General features: G+C 43.0%; 1 protein-coding gene across 6 annotated transcripts in view; it reads left to right on the forward strand.

Annotated features, from left to right (window-relative positions):
• The window catches only part of PTPRM (protein tyrosine phosphatase receptor type M), a 662,162-nt gene that overhangs the window by 557,534 nt on the left and 82,285 nt on the right, over window positions 1-22,343 (forward strand). For all 6 annotated transcript variants that reach the window (XM_061399910.1, XM_061399904.1, XM_061399907.1 and 3 more), the window contains one exon: window positions 17,564-17,651. In XM_061399910.1, the coding sequence (XP_061255894.1) occupies window positions 17,564-17,651 (88 nt within the window). The remainder of the gene's footprint in view (window positions 1-17,563; window positions 17,652-22,343) is intronic.

Here is a 22,343-nt window from a genome sequence, read left to right on the forward strand (position 1 = left end):
AGATTACAACAGCTGAAATAAAAAGTAGGGACAATACCAAATGCTGGTTAGAATTCAGTTGTAAATTGCCAGAGAATGTCAAATGGGACAGCCTCGCCTGAAAATAGTTTGACAGTTTCTTTAAAAATTAAACACACATTTACCATACAACCCTGCAGTCCCATTCTGGGCATTCATTCTAGAGAAATCAAAACTTAAACTTCTTCCATAAAATGGCACCTACATTGGTCCAGCTTGTGTTTCCTGGTTTTAATATTGCACTGAAGGTATGTGGTAACCATTGGTGAAAGTGAAAGTGAAGTCGCTCAGTCGTGTCCGACTCTTTGCGACCCCATGGACTGTAGCCTATCAGGCTCCTCTGTCCATGGGATTTTCCAGGCAAGAGTGCTGGAGTGGATTGCCATTTCCTTCTCCATTGGTAGCCCCCTGGGAAAATTAAAGGGTACACAGGGCCTCTCTGAGCTATTTCTAGGCTCCCTGTGAGCCTAGAATTATTTCAAGATAAAAAACGTTTTTTAAAAAGTTATTCTTTGGTATAGTTTAAAATTCAAAGTTATTGATTATTAACATAATTATTCCTGAACTCACTGGTGATGGTAATAATCAGGTTGACTTTCATGAATATGCCGAAATCTCTTCCTTGAGTGTAAGTTAAACTATAAGAAGAAAAGGAATGAAGGAGTCGTATCTATAAGGAGGAGACATCTATGAGATGTTTTAGATAAATAACGTATGTGTTATTATGCATAATAATAAAGCGGTAATGTTATGAATAATAATATCTATGAGATATTAAGGACTTTTCTGGGGGTCCACTGGTTAAGTCTTTGCCTTCCAGTGCAGAAGGTACAAGTTCAATACCTGGTCAGGGAGCTAGGATACCACATGCCTCACAGCCAAAACCCAACACATAAAACAGAGGTAATACTGTAACAAATTCAATAAAGACTTAAAATAATAATAATGTCTATGAGACATTATGGGTAAAGCACCTAGAAGAATATTTAGAACTTAATTAATATAACAATAATGTCATCTATTGGAGAAGGCAATGGCACCCCACTCGAGTACTTTTGCCTGGAAAATCCCATGGATGGACGAGCCTGGTGGGCTGTGGTCCATGGGGTTGCTAGAGTTGGACACGACTGAGTGACTTCACTTTCACTTTTCACTTTCATGCATTGGAGAAGGAAATGGCAACCCACTCCAGTGTTCTTGCCTGGAGAATCCCAGGGATGGGGGAGCCTGGTGGGCTGCTGTCTCTGGGGTTGCACAGAGTCGGACACGACTGAAGCGACTTAGCAATGTCATCTATTATCTGTTGCTCTTAATTAATATTGAAAGTTTCTTGTGATTTCACTAAAAGAATTGTTATGTAATCAAAATATTTTGAACCAAAGTTCTTTTTCCTTACTACACTTCTTTTTGGCAAAAATTCAGCTTCCCTTTCAGAAATCTTGGCTGCAACACCAGTGTCTGCCTGTTATGTGAAAGTTAGTTCTGTCTTGTGAGGGAGATGGTAACATAGGTCCTCTGAGGGCACTGGATCTTTGCTCTCTGCATTTCAAAATTGACCCTTGCCTTTACTTTACTTTACTTTCAACTCTCTTGCCTTCTCTAAAATGTTTGGAGGCATTACTTCTGATAGCATGAAGCGTCCCATTTTTAGTTTAATCCCAAACCTTGTAGTTCTAAATAAAAAATGGAACTCTGTGCCCCCAAGGCTTTAATCTAATATCTGGTTCCTTGAATTAGGGCCAACTCGTCATTTTTCAAAACATCAGCAGATTCCAAATACACTTTGGGGTACTTCCTTTTAACACCTGACCTTGGTTCACTTAAACTAATTCGTGTCCTTTAGCAGATTATGATCCTAAAAAAAAAAGACTTACCCTGTAGAACACTGATGGAGTTTTTAAAATGCTAAGTACAATGCCCTCCATGTGAGCAGTGCCTCTTCAGTAGTATTCCCTTTGTTTTATAATTGAAGTATAGTTGATTTACAGTGTTGTGTTGGCTTTGGTGTATAGCAAAGTGATCCATATACATACATAATCCTTTTCATATTCTTTTTTCATCATGGTTTATCACAGGATGTTGAACATGGTTCCCTGGGTCAGTAGCACTCTCTTATTTAATCATGATAGTAATTTATTTAAATCTAAATAAAAGCATATAATTTAAGAAAGAATTTTAAGAACGAAGCTTCAAAAATATTAAATTCATATACCCTTGTAATGTAGGAATCTTCTGATTTATAAGTGTCACCTGTGCGTTCACTAACACAGAACACCGCCTACCTGCCAGGATGCAGAGGGGCTCAGCTCCACCATGTGGGGCACCCGGTCAAGAAAGAGACAGACCTTCATGCTCTGCTTCCTTGTACGTGACATGCATTGTACTGATGACATGACAGTTGTGTGTGTGTGTGCATGCATGCTCAGCTGCTGTTCTATGTCCAACTCTTTAAGACCCTATGGACTGTAGCCCACTAGGCTCCACTGTTATATGGCTGGCACTTAATGTGTAAAGGATCCTTTGTGTTCTTGTGACTGATATGCATTGGTTTGAATACTGAAAGCAATTCTGTTAAGTAATTTAAATTATTAGAGTATTCCAATTGGATAAATTAAAAAGCAAGTTCAGGAACTGGCCTGTGGCCTCGTGCTCAGGAATCCGTCAGACCTGGGGTTTCAACACCACCTTTTGAGTCCTGGATCCCAGGCTCTATCTTCTCCTGCACCCTGTGTTGGGAGCCAAGATTGAGGGTAAATTCAGAGATCCCTGCGCCCCAACCACGGTGTGAGATGCAAATGATAGATGATGTGCCTGGTGGCTTTGGGGAGGCCCACTCACGATGAATGAACAGGCTGAGACACAGGGTGAGGAAGTGGTTGCCTATCCAGCTCCTTCAGTTCCTCTGTGACCTAGATTGGGGCTAGTGCGTCTCTCTCATCTGAGAAGCAGAGACCTCAGGCTCCAAATGTGGCCCAAGCACTGCCAGGTGAGGCCAATAGCTCTGTTGTGGTTTCATTGCCTTTCCTTTTTCTGTTATCCATACCTGTGGTGTATGTTTTGACTTTCCACTTACTGAAGTGATACAAAATCTCATTTCCAAATAGACGTATTTAAATATGAAAAATGTGTCAGTCGCTGAGTCGTGTCCAACTCTTTGCAACCCTATGGACTGTAGCTGGCCAGGCATCTCTGTCCATGGAATTCTCCAAGCAAGAATACTGGACTGTGTTGCCATGCCCTCCTCCAGGGGATCTTCCCAGTCTAGGGATTGAACCCGGGTCTCCTGCATTGCAGGCAGATTCTTTACCACTGAGCCTCCAGGGAAGCCCATATTTAAATATATGCTTCTTTAACTAAATAAATTAGAGGGAAGAGGTGAGAAGACAGGGGAGATGGTGAAGCGGGGACACACAGACCAAGACAGGACCAGCTTATGGAACGATGCTAGCTGCTGGGTCATCCTCACGAACCTTTGAGATCCTTGTTTCATCTTCCCCTCCACCTCCCTGCAGCTCCCCAAACCCAGAGCATCTTCAGAAGATAACAGTCTGTAGGGAGCACATTCAGATGAATGAAGCATCCCACCCCAAGGTCGATGGTAAGGTGGTCGTAGCCAGTGATGTTTGATCTGCTTTAAGATGAGTTAGTTCTTTCAGGATCCCCTTTCTCTGGAGGAGTGGTCAGCACGTGGAAAATTCCGCCAAGACTCCCACCCTGCCTGGTGCAGGCTCGCTGTTTTCACTTCGTTTCTAATCTCCCCCTCACACCCAGAGTCTAAGGCAAGGCTCAGAGCCAAGTCTTTCATCACAAGAAGTCTCCAAATGTGTAGGATGATGGTGTCACCAACTTTCTTATCTTTATTATTAATTTTTATTGGAGTATAGTGGTTTTATAATGCTGTGTTAGTTTCTGCTGTACAGCACAGTGAATCATTTCTATGTAAACATATGTCCCCTCGTTTTTGGTTTTCCTTCCCATTTAGGTCACCATGGAGCATCAAGTAAGGTTCCCATTAGTTATCTAGTTCATGCACAGTATCAATAGTGTGTATACGTCAATTCCAGTCTCCCAGTTCCTCCCACCGTCTTCAGCCCTGGGTAACCATGAGTTTGTTCCCTACATTTGTGACTCTGTTTCTGTTTCGCAAATAAGATCATCTGTACCATTTTTGCTAGATTCCACATATAAGCCATATTATATAATATTACAATATTTGTTTTTCTCTTTCTGACTTACTTCACTCTGTATGACAATCTCTTGGTCCAGCCACATCTCATTTCATTCTTTTTTATGACTGAGTAATATTCCCGTGTGTGTGTATGTATAAATCATATCTTCTTTATCCATCCTACTGTTGATGGACATTTAGTTTGCTTCTATGTCCTGGCTACTGCATAATACCGATTCAGCAGCACCACTGGCTACTAAATAATAATGGCAATGAACACTGGGGTCCATGCATCCTTTCAAATTATGGCTTTCTCCGGACATATGCCCAGGAATGGAATCGCTAAGTTATCTGGTAGCTCTATTTTTAGTTTTGTAAGGACCCTCCACACCCAACTCTCAATAAGAAACAACACTTGGCCAAACATCAGTCAGTAAAGGAAAGCAGCTATGACTCCAATTTCAAAATAGATTATAATTTTCACTAAAAATATTTGCTTCTAAAAGAGTGTGGACCTTCTTACAGAATACATTGAGATGTAATTATTCTCCACTGCCTTGATTTCCAAGTTTCTAAAATAATCCTCCCTTCTAAATTTTTACTGTGAATCTCCATGTCTCGGGTTCTACAGGAAGAGCCTAGGAATGGTGCTGATAGGTTTTGTAAATGAACAGATGTCAAAAAGAGAGTCGGAAACCTCTCATTAAAATTCCCTTTTCTGCTACACTTGTTCATTCTTAAGCCTGTCATGTCTAAAAAAGTATCCTTAGATTTTCCATCACATTTGATGGAGCTTCTGTGCTGTGATTTGTGAGGTGAGGACAGTTTAAAAACAGCCCTCCAAGAAACACCTTGGAAAAGATGTTTGTTAACAGACGGGAAAGATGAAACAATAATCACCCCACTTCTAAATGCTATACAGAACCCGTGGAGGAAAGACGGATGGAGAAGAATGGAAAGGATATTACCAGGGAGACAGTACCAAAAAATGGCTGCAAAGTCAGTAAGGATTGATTACCATCGAAGTTTGGAGCTCTGATGTTAGAACAAGGACAGTAACTGCTAGAGCTGACTGAGCACTTCCTGTTTCCTAGTGCATTGCACATGTGGAGCCTTGAGTCCTGTTCAGCAGGGAGACTTCTTAGGTATTCAAATAGGACAGAGGCAGGTACCCAGTGCTTTTGTGAAAGCTCACCCAGGAGAAGAGTATAAACCAGAAGGCAGTGGAGTGGCCAGGTAGGACGCTACTGCAGTGATGCAGGCCAGAGGTGCGTGGAAGTCAGAATTTCTGGCTGGTCTCGAAAGGAAAGGAGCAGCTCACTTTCTGCAGAAGCATCCATTTATTCTCTAGACGTTTCAGGGATTCCTTTTTTCCAGAAGGGATGCTTGCTCATCTCTGAAGATGTGGGCACCATTAGCACAGGCTTACCAACAAATCACTCTTCCAAGGCAGGTACAGAGGTGGAGGAAATTACAGTCCTTGAGTGGTATTATCATCTCAGACCCCTGCAGTATCTGCATCTGAGGGGAAATGAAAACCGCTCTCTCTGAGAGATGCTAGCAATCTCCAAGGAAGACTCAAACCCACAGTGACTTAGACAGTCTGCAAGGCAACTGCTTCAGGCACTCTCCCCTACCCGGGAAGCAGAGCAGTCCACTTTTTGGTGTGAGCTGTGACGAGCTGCTCATTGGCATCACAATTTTGACACCCCATGCACCAGGATAATACAGCGAGGACAGGCCAGGTCCAAGTTCCAGAACCTTTGCAAAACTGCTTGATCTCATGACGTCCACCATGATCAGAGATAGGCAGTGTCGAAGTCAGAAAATGAAGTTCTGACCAAGTTCTTTGTAGTGACTATAAACAGTGCTCTAAATCCCTGTGGTGCAGCCCTGCCTCGCCCCCCAGGGGGGCAGGTGCACAAGAGGCAGCAGAGGCCCCATCAGGACCATCGAGGAGAATGAGTCTGCAAATGCAGTCTTTGACCTTCAAACTGAGGGATGGCCTCCTCGTGATGGCCCTTGAGAGCCCCCTTCAGAGACCAGTGCCACAGGACCAGAGATTCCCTGAGACTCTGAGCTGCCTCTGCAGCATCAGTGGGTGACAGCATCCTCATGAGGCTGAAAGTGGGGTCTGGCTGCTTTCCCCTTGAAAGCCAGTAAAGAGGCCAGGTTGGTGGAAAGAAAAGTTGGCTTTCTTTCAGAAGCCAGCAACCTGAGAGAGGATGGACTCCTGTCCAAAGACCAACTCTCCTCCACTGACCACCAGTGGGCTAGAGCTTTTATAGATGGGGGAAGGGCTCCATGCAGAAACAGCACAGTCAGCTCTGACTGTCATCTTAAAATTGGTCATCAGTGGTCTGACCTACATCATCTTGATTGTTTTAGGTACAGTTAGTATTCAGTTCCAAGGTCTGTTTGTTCCCATTTCCTGAGGCTAGTTCTCAGAACCGTGGCAGCTTATGTCATGGTTACAGTCTGGTCATCAAGTGATTAACTTCTTCCACCTGGTGGGGTTTCAGTATTTTTAGACAGCTTACAGGATATGGCTGAGAATATTATCTATCGCCCTAAGAAGGAACTAAAGGTCTTTGCCTTTGCTTAGTAACTAAACTACTATTGTTGAGTCTTGTTGAATTGCTTTCCTTTGTTTCTGCATCTTCCCACTTCTCTGATTAAACTTATTCTTTGGCTAAAGTTTTTCTACACACAAAATGCAGGTGGAGGACACGGTGGGGAAGGACCATAGAGGCCTGCTCCATCTCACTCACGTGTGTGGGACAGGGGTGCCCAGGCCTTAGAAGGCTGCCCAGATGAGAGGGATTGCTGGGCCCTGCTGAGCACCAGGAATCTTGTCACTAAGCTTCTTCCAGGGAACAAAGGAAGAGGAATGAATGCCAGGAAGAGAATGAATATCCCTGAACAGCTACCCTCTGCCTCTTAGAGTTAGTACTCAGCTGAATCCCCAAATATATCAAAATAGCCTCCTTTTATGTATGTATATTTTATTATTAAGGTACATCTGATGTACAGTATTTTGTAAGTTTTAGGTGTAAACATAGTGACTCACAGTTTTCAAATGTTATATTCCATTTATAATTATTATAAAATGTTGATTATATTCCCTGTGTTAAACAATACATCCTTGTAACTTATTTATTTTATACCTAGTAGTTTGTACCTCTTAATCCTCTACCTCATCTTGTCCTCTTTTCCCTCTCCCCACTGTAACCACTATATCCGTGAGTCTGTTCTCTTTTGCTGTACTCACTGGTTTGGTTTTTCCACATGTAGATGATATCATACAATATTTGTCTTTCTCCGATTGACTCATTTCACTCAACATAATGCCCTCCAAGTCTACCCAGTTATTTCAAATGGCAAAATTTTATCTTTTTTTTAATGTCTGAGCAGTGTCCCATTGTAATACATACCACATCTTCTTTGTCTGTTCATCTGTTGATGGACACAGGTTTTTACATGTCTTGCCTACTGTAAATAATGCAGCTATGAACATTGGGGTGCACATATTGTTTCAAATTAGTTTTTCATTTTTTTTATACATAGCCAGGAGTGGAATTGCTGGGTCTTATGGTAGTTCTATTTTTAGTTTTTTTGAGAAAAAATGTCCATCCTGTTTCCGCAGTGACTGCACCAACTTACATTCCCACTAACTGTACAAGCGCACACTGTTGGTAAGAATGTAAGTGCCCCACAACCTCTAGGTTTGATATTTCTGTTCTTTGTGATGAGGCCCATTCTGACAGGTGTGAGGTGATATCTCATTGTAGTTTTAAGGGATTGGGGGCAGGAGGAGAAGGGGACGACAGAGGATGAGATGGCTGAATGGCATCAATGACTCGATGGACGGGAGTCTGAGTGAACTCCGGGAGTTGATGATGGACAGGGAGGCCTGGCGTGCTGCAATTCATGGGGTCGCAAAGAGTCGGACACGACTGAGCGACTGATCTGATCTGATCTGATCTGATGACTAGCGATGTTGAGCATCTTTTCATGTGCCTGTTGGCCTTCTGTATGTCTTCTTTGGAAAAATGTCTATTCAGATTTTCTGCCCATTTTTAATCAGGTTGTTTGGTTTTTTGATGCTGAGTTATATGCGCTGTTTATATATTTGCATGTTAACCCTTATGAGTCACATCATTTGCAAATACTTTCTCCCATTCTGTATGTTGTCATTTCATTTTGTTGATGGTTTCCTTTGCTGTGCACAAGCTTTTAAGTTTAATTAGGTCCCATTTGGTTTTGTTTCTATTTCCTTTGCTTTAGGAGAAAGATCCAAATAAATGTTGCTATGATTTATGTCAAAGAAAGTCCTGCCTAAGTTTTCTTCTAGGAGTTTTATGGTTTCCAGTCTCATATTTCAGTCTGTAATGCATTTTTTACAAAATAGCCCCTTTTTAAAGCCATCTTGGAGAAGGCAATGGCACCCCACTCCAGTACTCTTGCCTGGAAAATCCCATGGACAGAGGAACCTGGTAGGCTGCAGTCCATGGGGTCGCTAAGAGTTGGACACGACTGAGCGACTTCCCTTTCACTTTTCACTTTCATGCATTGGAGAAGGAAATGGCAACCCACTCCAGTGTTCTTGCCTGGAGAATCCCAGGGACGGGGGAGCCTGGTGGGCTGCCGTCTCTGGGGTCACACAGAATCGGACATGACTGAAGTGACTTAGCAGCAGCAGCAGCAAAGCCGTCTTACTATGCCTCGGTCTCTGTAATCCCAAAGGACACTGGCCATGCCTGTGGAATGTTTAGCAGCAACCCAGGCTTCAAAGTGACTGTTTTTACCTCTTTTTCTCTATCACTCAACTGAAGAGTATTTTTTCCTCTGCCCACTTGATCAGTGGTTTGCAGATTTTTTTTCCTGCTTCACTTCACTTGAGGGATATGTCGTATCATTAGCAGGAACTTAGTACTTCAGTGATTTTCAAGGTGGAAAAAAGGAGGGTTTTGAAATTGGGCACGCTGACTGAAAGGCAGGTAGGTTGTGGGTTCCTCCAGGGTGCACCTGGATGCCCGGAAAACCAGTGTGCAGACAGCAACAGAGTTGTATGTCATCCAACAAGCTTGCTCCATTGCTGAGCCGTGTCTGACTCTTTGTGACTGCATGAACTGCAGCACGCCAGGCTTCCCTGTCCTTCACTATCTCCTGGAATTTGCTCAACTCATGTCCATTGAGTCGGTGATACCATCCAGCCATTTCATGCTCCGTCATTCCCTTGTCCAACAAGCTTATTCCACAAAAAGTGGGAAGCAGAAATGCCTCACAGCTTATGACCCTCGGCCGGATGGCTTCAGAAAGCTACACGCACAGTGAGATGTGGCCAGCTCGGTGGCCAAGTGTGAGGGACAGAGTTCAGAGCCAACAGCCCTCAGTCTCGGCTTCTCCACTGTCTGATCTCAGACAAGCCACTTCACACCTTTTGATCCTAAATTCCCTTCTTGGTACAGTAGAAATAAAAAGACTCACCTGGTAGAGCTTCAAAGATCCCATAAGCATATATTATTCATAAATGACATTGCTGTAAAAAGTCACTCATTCAGAGCAATATCCAACAGAATAAAAAACATTTTTAAACTCAGTCAAATGTCAGAGGTAGTGTTTCTGGGCACCGAAACATCACATAACTTTTTTAGGCTTCAAACGTCAATTCCATTTTCACATGAAATAGAGATGTTAGAGAGCAGGAAGGCCATAGAGCAACCACTGAGAAGGTCATCACCCACTGAATCTCGCAAAATAGAAAAATTCTTCAAAAATGGAGTTGAATTAAATTGCAATAAAACATGGCCATTTGAAGTCCTGAGATTAATTAGCAACTTTTTTAAAGATATCAGAATGTTGACATTTAGATTTCAATTTGTTTAGAAGTAACAGTACATGAACTGGACAGCATATTAAAAAGCAGAGACATCACTTTGCCAACAAAGGTCCATGTAGTCAAAGCTACAGTTTTTCCATACATCATGTACGGATATGAGAGTTGGATCATAAAGAAGGCTGAGTGCCGAAGAATCAGTGCTTTCAAATCGTGGTGCCAGAGAAAATTCTTGAGAGTCGCTTGGACTGCAAGGAGATCAAACCAGTTAATCCTAAAGGAAATCAAGCCTGAATATTCACTGGAAGGACTGATGCTGAAGCTGAAACTCCAATACTTTGGCCACCTGATACAAAGAGCTGACTTATTGGAAAAGACCCTGATGCTGGGAAAGACTGAGGGCAGGAGAAGGGGATAGTAGAGGATGAGATGGTTAGATAGCATCACCAACTCAGTGGACATGAATTTGACCAAACTCCAGGAGATAATGATGGCAACCCACTCCGGTATTCTTGCCTGGAGAATCCCATGGACAGAGTAGCCTGACAGGCCGCAGGCCGTGGGGTGGCAGGGAGTCAGACACAACTGAGCGACTAAGCATGCATGCATGCCAGGAGATAGTGGAGGACAGAGGAGCCTGGCGTGCTGCAGTCCATGGGGTTGCAAAGAGTCAGACATGACTTAGTGAGTGAGCAAGAACAACAACAGAACATGAGTCAAGATTCTGGTCCTCCCAGTCCTCACCTCTCTTGAGCCCCACACAGTCCCTTTGGCTGCCTCCATCCAGGACATTGATGATGGCAGTGACCGGTGGCCACCGCTTCTCTGGCCCCGAGCTCCCGGCCCACCTTCCCATTGGCACTCCACTCTGCGGCTTGTCCAGCAGCCATAGTTGTGTCTTCAGTTGCTTTCATGCAATAACAATAAATAGTTTATATGGACCAAATAAAATACAACACTTGGAAGAACCCAAAAAGTCGTATGGACAGAAAACAAAGAAAGTTCAGAGACTTGGCACACACCAGGGAGTGCATCTTCCTTCTTTGAGCGTGATGATCTTAGTCATTTTATGTGCCCAGTTTAGTTCATATGAGAAAGGGAGAAAAAATTTGATTTCAGAAGCTTCAAAAAAAACTCGATTCCACACTGCCTGAGAACATACCGTGCATTATGTACAGCCCTGACCTGCATCCTGTTCTTGCAGGCAGCTTTTCTGTTCAATAGGGGTTTTTTCCTCCTTTTTTTGTATGTGGCATTTTTAACAGACTGCAGCATTTTGGAGTCACGTTCTCTTTAGGTGGGCAACTGAGATGTACCGTTAAATCCTGCGGAAAGTGACGGTGGGATGAGAAGTGGGGAGGAAGTTACTGAATCGCAAAAATGTGTTTCCTGTTCAGACAAAAATGGCTGTGTGAGAGATGTCCCCTGTCCTTCTGCTCTGTGCCTGGGGACCACGTGGCATCTTCATGTGGAGTCATTGGTATTCGCTGGAGCTTGCCTGCCTTCATTTTTATTGTTTCTGAGACTTATTACTCTTTCAGAGTGTTCCCCGGTTTGCTGCCTCTTCTCAGTATATATGAGCTAAGGTAGTCAGAGGAAACACTTTAATTACATTTTAAGTAGAGTCAAAGCCTAAGTCTATTTATGAAAATTCTAACAGACGGTATAGCAAGGCCATTAACTTAAATCCCCAAAATAACATAAAGTGTTTTTTTAAATAATAAAAAGTCCATAGTTGGTGTGTTGAATTGTATCTGCATATTAAAAATAGGCCCTGAACATTAAATATTGCCTAACTGCACAAATTGTATTTAAAAAGCCCTGCTGTGAAAAGCACCCTGGGACCTGGACTGTCGAGGTGTCTCCCAAGCTGGTCTTTATGCGGCTGCTCCGAGGACAGGGCCTCATCAGCAGCTAACGATGCTCTCGCATTGCCTTCGCTATGTCTCACTGGGCCTCTTTTTTAAAGATGCTCCTGTGCTTTGGTTAAATTGGATTTTAACCACAACCTGCTCATAACTTTAGTCAAGCAAAGACTGGAGAGATTAAGGAGGATTTGAAGGTTGTACTTAAATGTAAACTTCAGGGTGGGTAAGCTGAGTATCGCCCCCAAAATTCCTGTGCTCAGGAGTCCTCGTGTTTCGTCAAGAACCCAAGCTCTCTCTATCTCAGCCACTGCAGGATTCAAAACCTGGTTGGCTTTCCTTCCAGTAAATGTGAGGGGAGCAGCTCTTCTCTAGAGCCTCATAAATGATGTGATTTCTTCCTTCTCAGGAAGACTGGTTCCAAGTAGGATTCTTCTGAAAGCATTCAGTGATTCAGTTGATGTAGCTTTATTGGAACATGTACAACTTTTGACCTCCTTGCAGATAAAAGAGATAGCCAAAGAACCTTTTGTTCTTACCCCCAAGAAAAATGCCCAGTAGAAAATCTTCTAAAATGTGTGTCGATTTGCTTCATTTATTAGAAGATATTTAGAAGCCAAAAGGGCTGTGAAAAAGGACATAGTAGAATGATTGTGTAGCAAAATTACTTAATTTTCCTTGGGCGCATTTCACTAGTGGGTTTATTAGCAGCTATCTGGCCAACTCATGGTCTGCAAAAAAAGAAAAAAAAGTGGTATGTCACAGAGTAGTCAGAAGGCTCGGTGCCTCAGGAAGACAAAGCCTGGAGGAAGAGCCACATCTGCCTCTGGAGTCTTAGATCTATGCTGGGCCTCGCTGGGGGCCAGACAGGAAACTGTGTTCCATGTCCCTGATGACCTGCATTTCTGCCCTGGTTATTATTTTGCTTAGACTTCCCAAGCCAGGAAGGCAGCCAGGGACTCACTCTGTCAAAGACCCATCTTCATGTCACAGCTTCTCTGAATGCCAAGTGGCTCTAGAGCTACAGACAAAGTTTTATTTTCTAAGTAGAAATTTAAAAAGTTGACTTTCATCCTACTGCAGGAATAAGAGGGAATCCAGTCTAAGGTAAATATTTTCTCAACTATTTTGAAAATGTACGCTAATGGAAAGCGGTGACATTTACAACTGGGTCCATCTTAGAAATTTTTACAATGATCATCTCCATAACAAAAAGAAACAAAGCCAAGTTATCAATCTAGAAAGTCCTTTTGTACTCTCTGAGTTCCCCATTAGGTATATTACTGATGTTACAAGCCAAAGACAAGAACACATGGTTTTCATCATGAGTGAATTCCGGGGGAGATTGGCTGCGTAATTGGAAGCAAAACTGTGCCAGAATATGCTAGACCCGGTCAGCAAATCCACGAGTTAGGAGAGCATGGGTGGCACCAGCCATCTGATCATTTCCTTGAAGCAGCTTTTTGGTTTGCTTTGTTTTGCTTTTGTTTAAAGAAAATACATCTTGCCACTTAAACTTATTCATATTATTCCTGGATAGGAAGCTGTGAGGTTCATGGCAAGAACTCTCACTTCTGCTGTCTCACTCTTGCTATCCCTTCCCTGTGACAACCACATTATACCTGGAGTTAAAGTTTCCTGTTTTGGGGAAGCAATTCAACATCTCACATTCTCTTGTTGTAAACCTTCATTTAGAGACAAGGAGATATGGCCTAGATTGGAAAGCAGTCCTTGGTCATGTGTGGATTTAACTGTTATCCCCTCCAAAGTCCTTGTTGGGAGGGGCACTGGAAGAACCATGGATTTATAGTCAGGAAGCACTGAGGTCTGACCCAGGCTGGTCTGTGATGAGCTGGTCTGTGGTAAGGTCTCTCTGTTTCTCCTATCCTCAACATAAATCAGGCAGGCAGTCCTCCATGGCTGCCGTTCTCATGAATATTAGTCAAGGCAATGGACTCTTCATCCTGCTCACTTATCGATACCCCTACCCGTGTGGTCAGTGCTGGGAGATGGAGAGCATGGGCCCCACCCTTGTAAAAGCATGCAGAGCTCAAGTGCAGGGAGATTGGTTATCATCTCATTGCTTTTGTCTGTTTCCTGGTCACCAGGTACACGAAAACAGCCAAATTAAGATAACTTTTAGATTCACAGACTTAGAGAATGAGAATTTACGGTTACCAGGGGTGAAGGGTTGGGGGTTGGGGTATAGATTGGGAGTTTGGGATTGACATGTACACACTGCTATATTTAAAATAGATAATCCACAAGGACCAGCCATATAGCACAGGGAACTCTGCTCAATGTTCTGATAAATGGGGAAATGAGGGAAAGAATTTTTAAAAGAATAGACATATGTATATGTATGACTGAATCGCTTTGCTGTACACCTGAAACCAACACAATATTGCTAAATCAGCTACGTTCCTGTTGTTATTCAGTTGCCCAGTCATGTCTGACTCTTCAGGAACCCATGGACTACAGCACACCACTATACTCCAATATAAAATAAAATGTTTTAAATAAATTTTTTTTAAAGCAAGGGCTATTGGAATTCCTGTGATCACCACCAATGCTAAAGAAACACAAGTGTGATGTGAGCGCCGTCTCCACAGGAGAGCATCTGTCTGTCAAGAGTGGGGAGGAGCTGGCATTAGTGGCTCAGGGTGGCATTGCCTCCCGTGGCCCAAGAGCATCTCCTTGTGCTCATGGAGCCAGTGCCTCCTCCCTGCGCCATAGTTGCCTCCCTCCTATCTGTCTATCTCTTATCCTGTGGTGAGTTAACTAGTAGCCAGGGATCTCCTGGAAGACACCCAGGTCTTTCCCAGAATCAGGTCCCTTCTTCATCTTCCCGTGAAAAAAAACAAAGTGGAAAGTTTCACACATGTGGAGAAGGCAGAGGGGAATGAAATTGGTAATTACATCGCGACAGACTCAAAGTATTAATAGAATTAAAATGTCATAAGGGAAGTCAAATAATAGTCATTACTCAACGGTAAAATAACTGTCACTCATAGAATAACAATGACACAATTCAGAAAAAGAGGATGACTTTTAAATCCCTGAAGCTATTTTAAATGCATATTTTATGGAGGAACAGAAGTTACATGTCTGAATAAATCCTTTATCCTATAATGGTCTTGTTCTAGATGGAATTAACTTTGTGATTTTACTGTATTATTGATTTAATTTATTAATAACCCTTAAAATGTTTTTTCTTGTTTTTGCCCTGCATTGCATGGCATCATACCTTTCAGTAGCAGAATACATTGTGAATCTGTGGTTGTTATTCAGTGATAAGTCGTGTCCGCCTCTTTTCCACCCCATGGACTGCAGCACTCCAGGCGTCCCCGTCCTTCACCATTTCCCAGAGTTTGCTCAGAGTTCTGTGCATTGAGTCAGTGATGCCGTCCAGTCATCTCATCCTCTGCCACCCCTTCTCTTCCTGAATCTCTGAATCTGTTAATACAGCTCTTAGCGTGTAGTTCATCTAATCCTGGTCTGCCTCCATGATTTTTTTCAAAATGATAAATACAATGTAAAAACTATTAAGATAACGAGGAGTCAACAATGACTGTGACTAAGATACCTTAATTTTAGATGGGCAATTTAATATTGTTGATGCGAATGTTAAGTTGGTGCAACTGCTTTGGAAAACAGTATGGAGGTTCCTCAGAAAACTAAAAATAGAACTACCATATTAGCCAGCATATACCTGGGCATATACCTAGACAAAACTACTATAATCCTGGGCATATACCTAGATAAAACCACTGTAATTCAAAAAGATACATGCACCCCCTATGTTCATAGTAGCACTATTTATAGTAGCCAAGACATTGAAACAGCCTACATGTCCATCAACAGATGAATGGATAAAGAAGAAATATATAAACATATTTGTATATGTTTATATATACATATATATGGTGGAATACTGCGGCTGCTGCTGCTGCTAAGTCGCTTCAGTTGTGTCCGACTCTGTGCGACCCCATGGACGGCAGCCCACCAGGCTTCCCCGTCCCTGGGATTCTCCAGGCAAGAACACTGGAGTGGGTTGCCATTTCCTTCTCCAATACATGAAAGTGAAAAGTGAAAGTGAAGTCACTCAGTTGTGTCCGACTCTTTAGCGACTGTCCAGGCAAGAGTACTGGAGTGGGGTGCCATTGCCTTCTCCGGTGGAATACTACTCAGCCATTGAAAAAGAACAAAATAATGTCATCTGTAGCAAGTCAAATGCAACTAAGGATTATACTGAGTGGATTGGGAGTGGGGAGGGATGAACTGGGAGTTTGGAGTTAGCAGATGCAAACTGTTGTGTACAGAATGAATAAACAACAAGGTCATACCATATAACACAGGGAACTATTAATAGATTCAATATTCTGAGATAAACCATGATGGAAAAGAACATAAAAAGAATGTATATAACTAGTCACCTTGCTATACTGCAGAAATTAACACCACATCGTAAATCAGCCATCACTAAAAACTGTTTGCCATGGGGTCTGTGAGCAGATGTGTCCCCACCGCAATCGTACTAAGGAGCAGTTCAACTGATCGGACACAACTGGACCCATGAAAAGGGATCATAAATTGTTTCCGTTGAACCCCAGACTGATCACTTAATAGTGGCTACTGGGGTAAATAGCCAAGATGGCCAAATGCTCTGGGGGGATGGAGATTAAGGGAGCAGAAAGGAGCTTTCTGTTCTAAAGAGGGAAGTTGGGAAGCCGCCCTGAGGTGAGTTTGAGGATGTGAGTTCCTGGCAGCACGTGCTCTGGCCCTGGAATGTTTCAGGACAATGCTTTCAGGCACCTGCTCTGCCTTCACGTCTTCCTCCTGCTCATCTCTTCTTTCCCAGTTGCTGCCAGAAATGTAAGAGTAGGTACAGGAGAAACAACAGATCAGTGTCACCAAATGCTGCCTGCTACCATCCTTCCTCCCAACACTTCCTCGTAGCGTCCACTACATGAAGGTGAAACAGAATGTGGACTAAAGTGGAAACTAAAATCCCAGATTTTTTTTCACATGTCAGCTGATAGCAGAGGACATTTTCATTATAACTTGAATGGAAAAATGTATATCTGACTACTAACCCAAAGATTAAAGACCCTGGGCTTAATAATGCCAAATCCTTAAATAAATGGACATCTAAGCTCCATTGCAAATGAAGGGAAAACTCTGGCAGAAGTTCTTAGAGGATTTTAAGCTTGAAGTTGTGGAGTCTTAGCTTACCTACTTTCAATTTTAACCAAAAATAAATCTTTCAGTTTGCAATTGGGAAGAAAAATGATATCTTTATATCCCATAGGAGAACACTGAAGGATGATGACATAATTAAGAAGTTGAAAGAAATGTTAAATTTTCTCTATTAAAGATTCAAGTACAATAGAGATAAACACCCAGCCATTTTTAATACATCCTACAGATGAATTGGGGGCTTATTCTTCAGTCCCCATCCATATTTGTAACATTTTAACTAAAGGAAAACAAAAAAACCTAAATATTTAATATATAAAGTAGTTTAATAATCCATTATCTCTTTCCTGTGAACATTCTTTTCCTTCCTTGACCCTCGTACATTTTTTAAGAACACCCTCCGTCGTTAAAATCCCTGCGTTTGTTTACTGCACCGAATTGTAATTCGTCATGTCACTTTTCTCTTTCTTCCAGAGCTTCTTTGAAGGGCAGTCTGCACCATGGGACTCTGCTAAGAAAGATGAAAACAGAATGAAGAACAGATATGGGAATATTATTGCCTGTAAGTGTTGACAGCATCATTGCACTGTGATGTAACTTTCTTTTCACATCTGCTAAGATTGACCACCGGCCTCATGCGGCAAGAATTTGCAGTGCAATTACTGCCTTCATCTCGCCGGAAAAGCTGGTGTGATGCTTTTCCTTAAGGAAAAGAAAAGCTACCTAAATACCCCTGCTACGTCCCTGTGTCTTGCTGTGGGACTGGTTTTACTTCTAGATATAAAGTTTGGGTAACCTAGGTAATGTGCAAATGCTAAGAAAATGCATTCTGGAAGGAGTAAACAAAACAGATCTGATGATTCCCAGCTGCTTCTTGGGAAGGAATAGAAATAACAACTCAAAGCACGCCTCGATGCCAGGAGCCCGGGACTCTCAGCAGACACGAGCTCATTAATCCTGGGACACTTGGGGTAAGGAGGTCAGTAACAGCCCCATTTTGAGGACAGGAAACTGAAATGCAGAAGTTAAATGATCGTCCCCGTATCACAACACTCATTAGCAACAGAGCTGAGATGATAACTCAGAAATTCCCAGTTCCCATGAAGCGGAATGCCACCAATCCATAATGTCTCAGTCGGTTCTTAAATCGAGCCCAGCCTCATTAATGTTCCGTAACGATGCGGAGAGGCCCGGTAGATTGATGAGCTTCCCTCTTCCAGGGCTGAAGCCATCCATCCCTACATTGCACTGCTCAAAGCCACACGAGTACCAACAGGGTACTCACAGAATTAATGCTGTTTCTAAAGATATGTTAATTTAAAGAACAAACACTACCAGTGTGAAATACAGAGCACCTAGCCCATCCAGCCCTATTACTTATAAGATAACAAATTTGAAAGGTTCAGGTAGTCCCAGGGAGCCATGTATTAGCTTGCTTGATGGTGTAAGTGCAGTTAGATTTCACCTGCCTGGGTTAACGTTTCTTGGTGGGACGGTTGAGATCCTGTAGCAGTGTCTGCTGCTGCTGCTGTGAATGTGCTAAGTCATGTCCAACTCTTTTCAATCCCATGGATGGTAGCCCACCAGGTTCCTCTATCCATGGAATTCTCCAAGCAAGAATCTTGGAGCGGGTTGCCATTCCCTTCTCCAGGGGATCTTCCAGACCCAGGGATCAAACTTGAGTCTCCTGCAGCTCCTGCCTTGCAGGTGGATTCTTTACCACTGAGCCACCAGGGAAGGCCACAGTATGGTGACTGACACATCTATGAATAGCAAAATGATGACTGCGGTCAAGCTAGTGAAGTACAGTATCGTCCCCTCGCATAGTTGTCATGTTTCATGTGTGATGAAAGCACCTGAAATCTACTCTCTTGACAAATTTCTGGATTCAGTACAGTATTAGTAACCCTCGTCATCATGCTGTACATTTCCTCTCTAGATTTAGTCATCCTGTGTGGCTGTCACTCTGTCCCCTTTGACCAGCAACCCCCATCAAAGCCGTTCCCCCACCTCCCAAGCTCCTGGTAATGACCCTTCTACTCTCTGTTTCTATAGATTCGACATTTTTTAGATTCCATATACAGATGAGATCATGCTGGGGTTTTCTTTCTGTGTCTGGTTTATTTCACTCAGCATAATAATGTCGTACAAGTTCATCCTTCTTCTTGTTCAGTCACTAAGTCATCTCCAACTCTTTTGTGACCCCTTGGACTGTAGCCCACCAGGCTCCCCGTCCATGGGATTTCCTGGGCAAGAATACTGGAGTGGGTTGCCATTTCCTTATAGTTACAAATGGTTACCTTTTCTTCTAGTTTTTTATTGCCTTCAAAAAGAATCCCTCTAGAACTGTCTGGTTGTTTATATAATTGTCTGTAAGCATCTACACTGGCACATTCTGAGACATTAACCACTTAGACCACCTACAAAAGACTATTAGGGCTCCCAAAATAGGGTTTGCCGATTTTTAGATGCCACTGTTCATCCACCCCAGCTACATAGCAGGAGTCTGATACCGTGTGTCCAGTCTGATGCTGGAACTCACATCTGAGCACTGTCTCACTGGGGGGCTTGCGCTCCTGCTCAGTTGTGTCCAGCTCTTTGCAACCCCATTGACTGTATCCAGCCAGGCTCCTTGGTCCATGGAATTCTCCAGGCAAGAATACTGGAGTGGGTTACCATTTATTCCTCCAGGGATCTTCCCATCCGAAGGGTTGAACCTGCGTCTCCTGCATTGGCAGGCAGATTCTTTACCACTGAGCCACCTGGGAAGCCCCTCACTGGGGGTGTGGGCAATTCAGCCTGAGCTCCCCGGTAGGTCTGATGAAGCCACTGCCATGCTGAGCACCCTTCTGACAATGACCATTTGGAACTGCTTCATCTGAGACTCTGTATGTCTTTAATTAGTCTTCCCTGGTGGCTTAGACGGCAAAGAATCTGCCTGCAATGCGGGAGACCCAGGTTCGATCCCTGAGTTTGGAAGATCCCCTGGAGAAGGGAATGGCAATCCACTCCAGTATTCTTGCCTGGAGAATCCCTTGGATAGAGGAGCCTGCTGGGCTACAGTCCATGGGGTCGCAAAGAGTCTGACACGACTGAGCAACTAACACACATGTTTTTAATTATACCAAAAATGAATCTTTGATATTGTTGGTGTTGTAGGAGGACTTGAAGAATAAAAATACTTCCCTAAATCACTCTAATGTATATACTCATACTGGTTGTTTCTTTAAAGGCATAGAGAAGAGTATTACATCTCCCTTTCACCCTAAGAAATCCTGTGATTGTAGAAAACTCAGTTTCTCTGGCTGGGAAGCCTGCTCCAGGGAGCCCAGGCTTTGGGAATAGCACTCTAACTAGGATGAGGAATTGGGGGATTCAGGGAATGGGTCCTGGAGATTCTTGTTATTGCTTTTCAGAGAACATAAAAGTGCTTTAATGATCACATTCATTGTTTTACAACAGTGTTTGCATATAAAATGGTTTTAATGATGCTTAAAAACTGTTTATTGGCTGTTGTTCTTAAGTAAGTTGAACTTTTCCCTTATTTACACATTTGCTGAGCTAGCCCCTCCAAGTATAAATGAATACTCCCTCCACCATTGACACACACACAGATACATGCATATAGACACACAAGCAGAGCCCTCCTAATACTCTCAGCAGTTCTTTTTTTCATTCCACTCTTTTTTTTTTATCTTTTTTAATTTTTAAATTGGGTTTCCCTGATACCTCAGTTGGTAAAGAATATGCCTGTAGTGCAGGAGACCCCGGTTCAATTCCTGGGTTGGGAAGATCTGCTGGAGAAGGGATAAGTTACCCACTCCAGTATTCTTGGGTTTCCCCTGTGGCTCAGCTGGTAAAGAATCCACCACCTGCAATGTGGGAGACCTGGGTTCAATCCCTAGGTTGGGAAGATCCACTGGAGAAGGGAAAGGCTCCCCACTCCAGTATTCTGGCCTGGAGAATTAACAAAGAGTCAAATTTAAATTTTTTGTATTTTTACGATAACACATCTCAGCAGTTCTTAATTGTGACTAACAATTACAATTGAGAAAATAAGATGCAAGTCAGAAGAAAAGAATGAAACTCTGCCATTTGCAGCCACTTGGATGGCCCTAGAGGGTATTTGGCTAAGTGAAATAAGTCAGAAAGGAAAATGCAGTATATTTTAATTTATGTGTAGAATCTAAAAAATAAAACAAACGAATATAACAAAACAGCAACAGACTCACAGATATACAGAACAACCTGTGGGGTGGGGGCGAGGAAGGAGGGAGGTGCAGGACAGGGTAGAGAATTGGGAGGTATAAGCTACTAAGTATAAAATAAATAAACTACAAGGATGTCACATACAGCACAAGGAATGCAGCCAATATTTGATAATAAGCTTAAATGGAGTATAAGCTATAAAAAATATTGATTTATTATCTCTATTTTATATACCTGAAAGTAATATAATATTGTAAATCAACTATACTTCTACTGAATAGATGATAGAATAATGGATGGATGTGCAGGTAAATGGTAGGATGAGGATATGATATGATACGACATGATGTAATAGAAGAAATAGATGGCTTCCAGGAAGGCATGGAGTCAGAAGCAGCTCCTGTATTCCTGACTTGGGTGGATGGAGAATGGGTGAGCGAACAGATAGACAGACGGAAGTACGGGCCGTTTACAAGCTGTGTAACCCTGGAAGGGAAAGTGACTTGGAGCTCAGGGGTAGCATGGAAAGCTTGTGAGTTTAATCCAAATACATATTGCCATGCCTTTGACATATTCAGATGGGTTTCAAGTAGGCAGCCATGTGGACAGGCCTGGAACCCAAAAGAGATGTAAAGTAGTGAATCTTCAAGCAAAGGACTGGTGGTTGTCAGCTTGTCTGTGGAGGAAGCATGGAGGGCGTGGAGGGCCTTGGTCCCAGCCTAGAGGGGCTTTAATAGTGAGAACTACTGAGACAAAAGCACTGACACGTGCAAAGGAGCCTGTGTCACGGAGGGGCGGGGCAAGCGTGGTGCCGGCTGGGGGTCTAGTACTAGGAAGATGAGGATGTCACAAGGTGGGGAGTAGCCCAAAGCTACTTTGAAGTTGCCCACAGCTGCTTGAGGTGGGTGGGGAAGGGGAAGGGGGTGCAGCCCTGACAGTGGGGGACCCTCGACTCTCACGTGAAGAGGAGCCCTTCTGAGGTCTAGTTTTCATCTGCACTCGGGGTCCCCATGCTTTGTGAGGTGACTAAGAGGACAATGAGACC

The sequence above is a fragment of the Bos javanicus genome, chromosome 24 (assembly GCF_032452875.1).
Source record: "Bos javanicus breed banteng chromosome 24, ARS-OSU_banteng_1.0, whole genome shotgun sequence".
Lineage (NCBI taxonomy): Eukaryota > Metazoa > Chordata > Mammalia > Artiodactyla > Bovidae > Bos > Bos javanicus.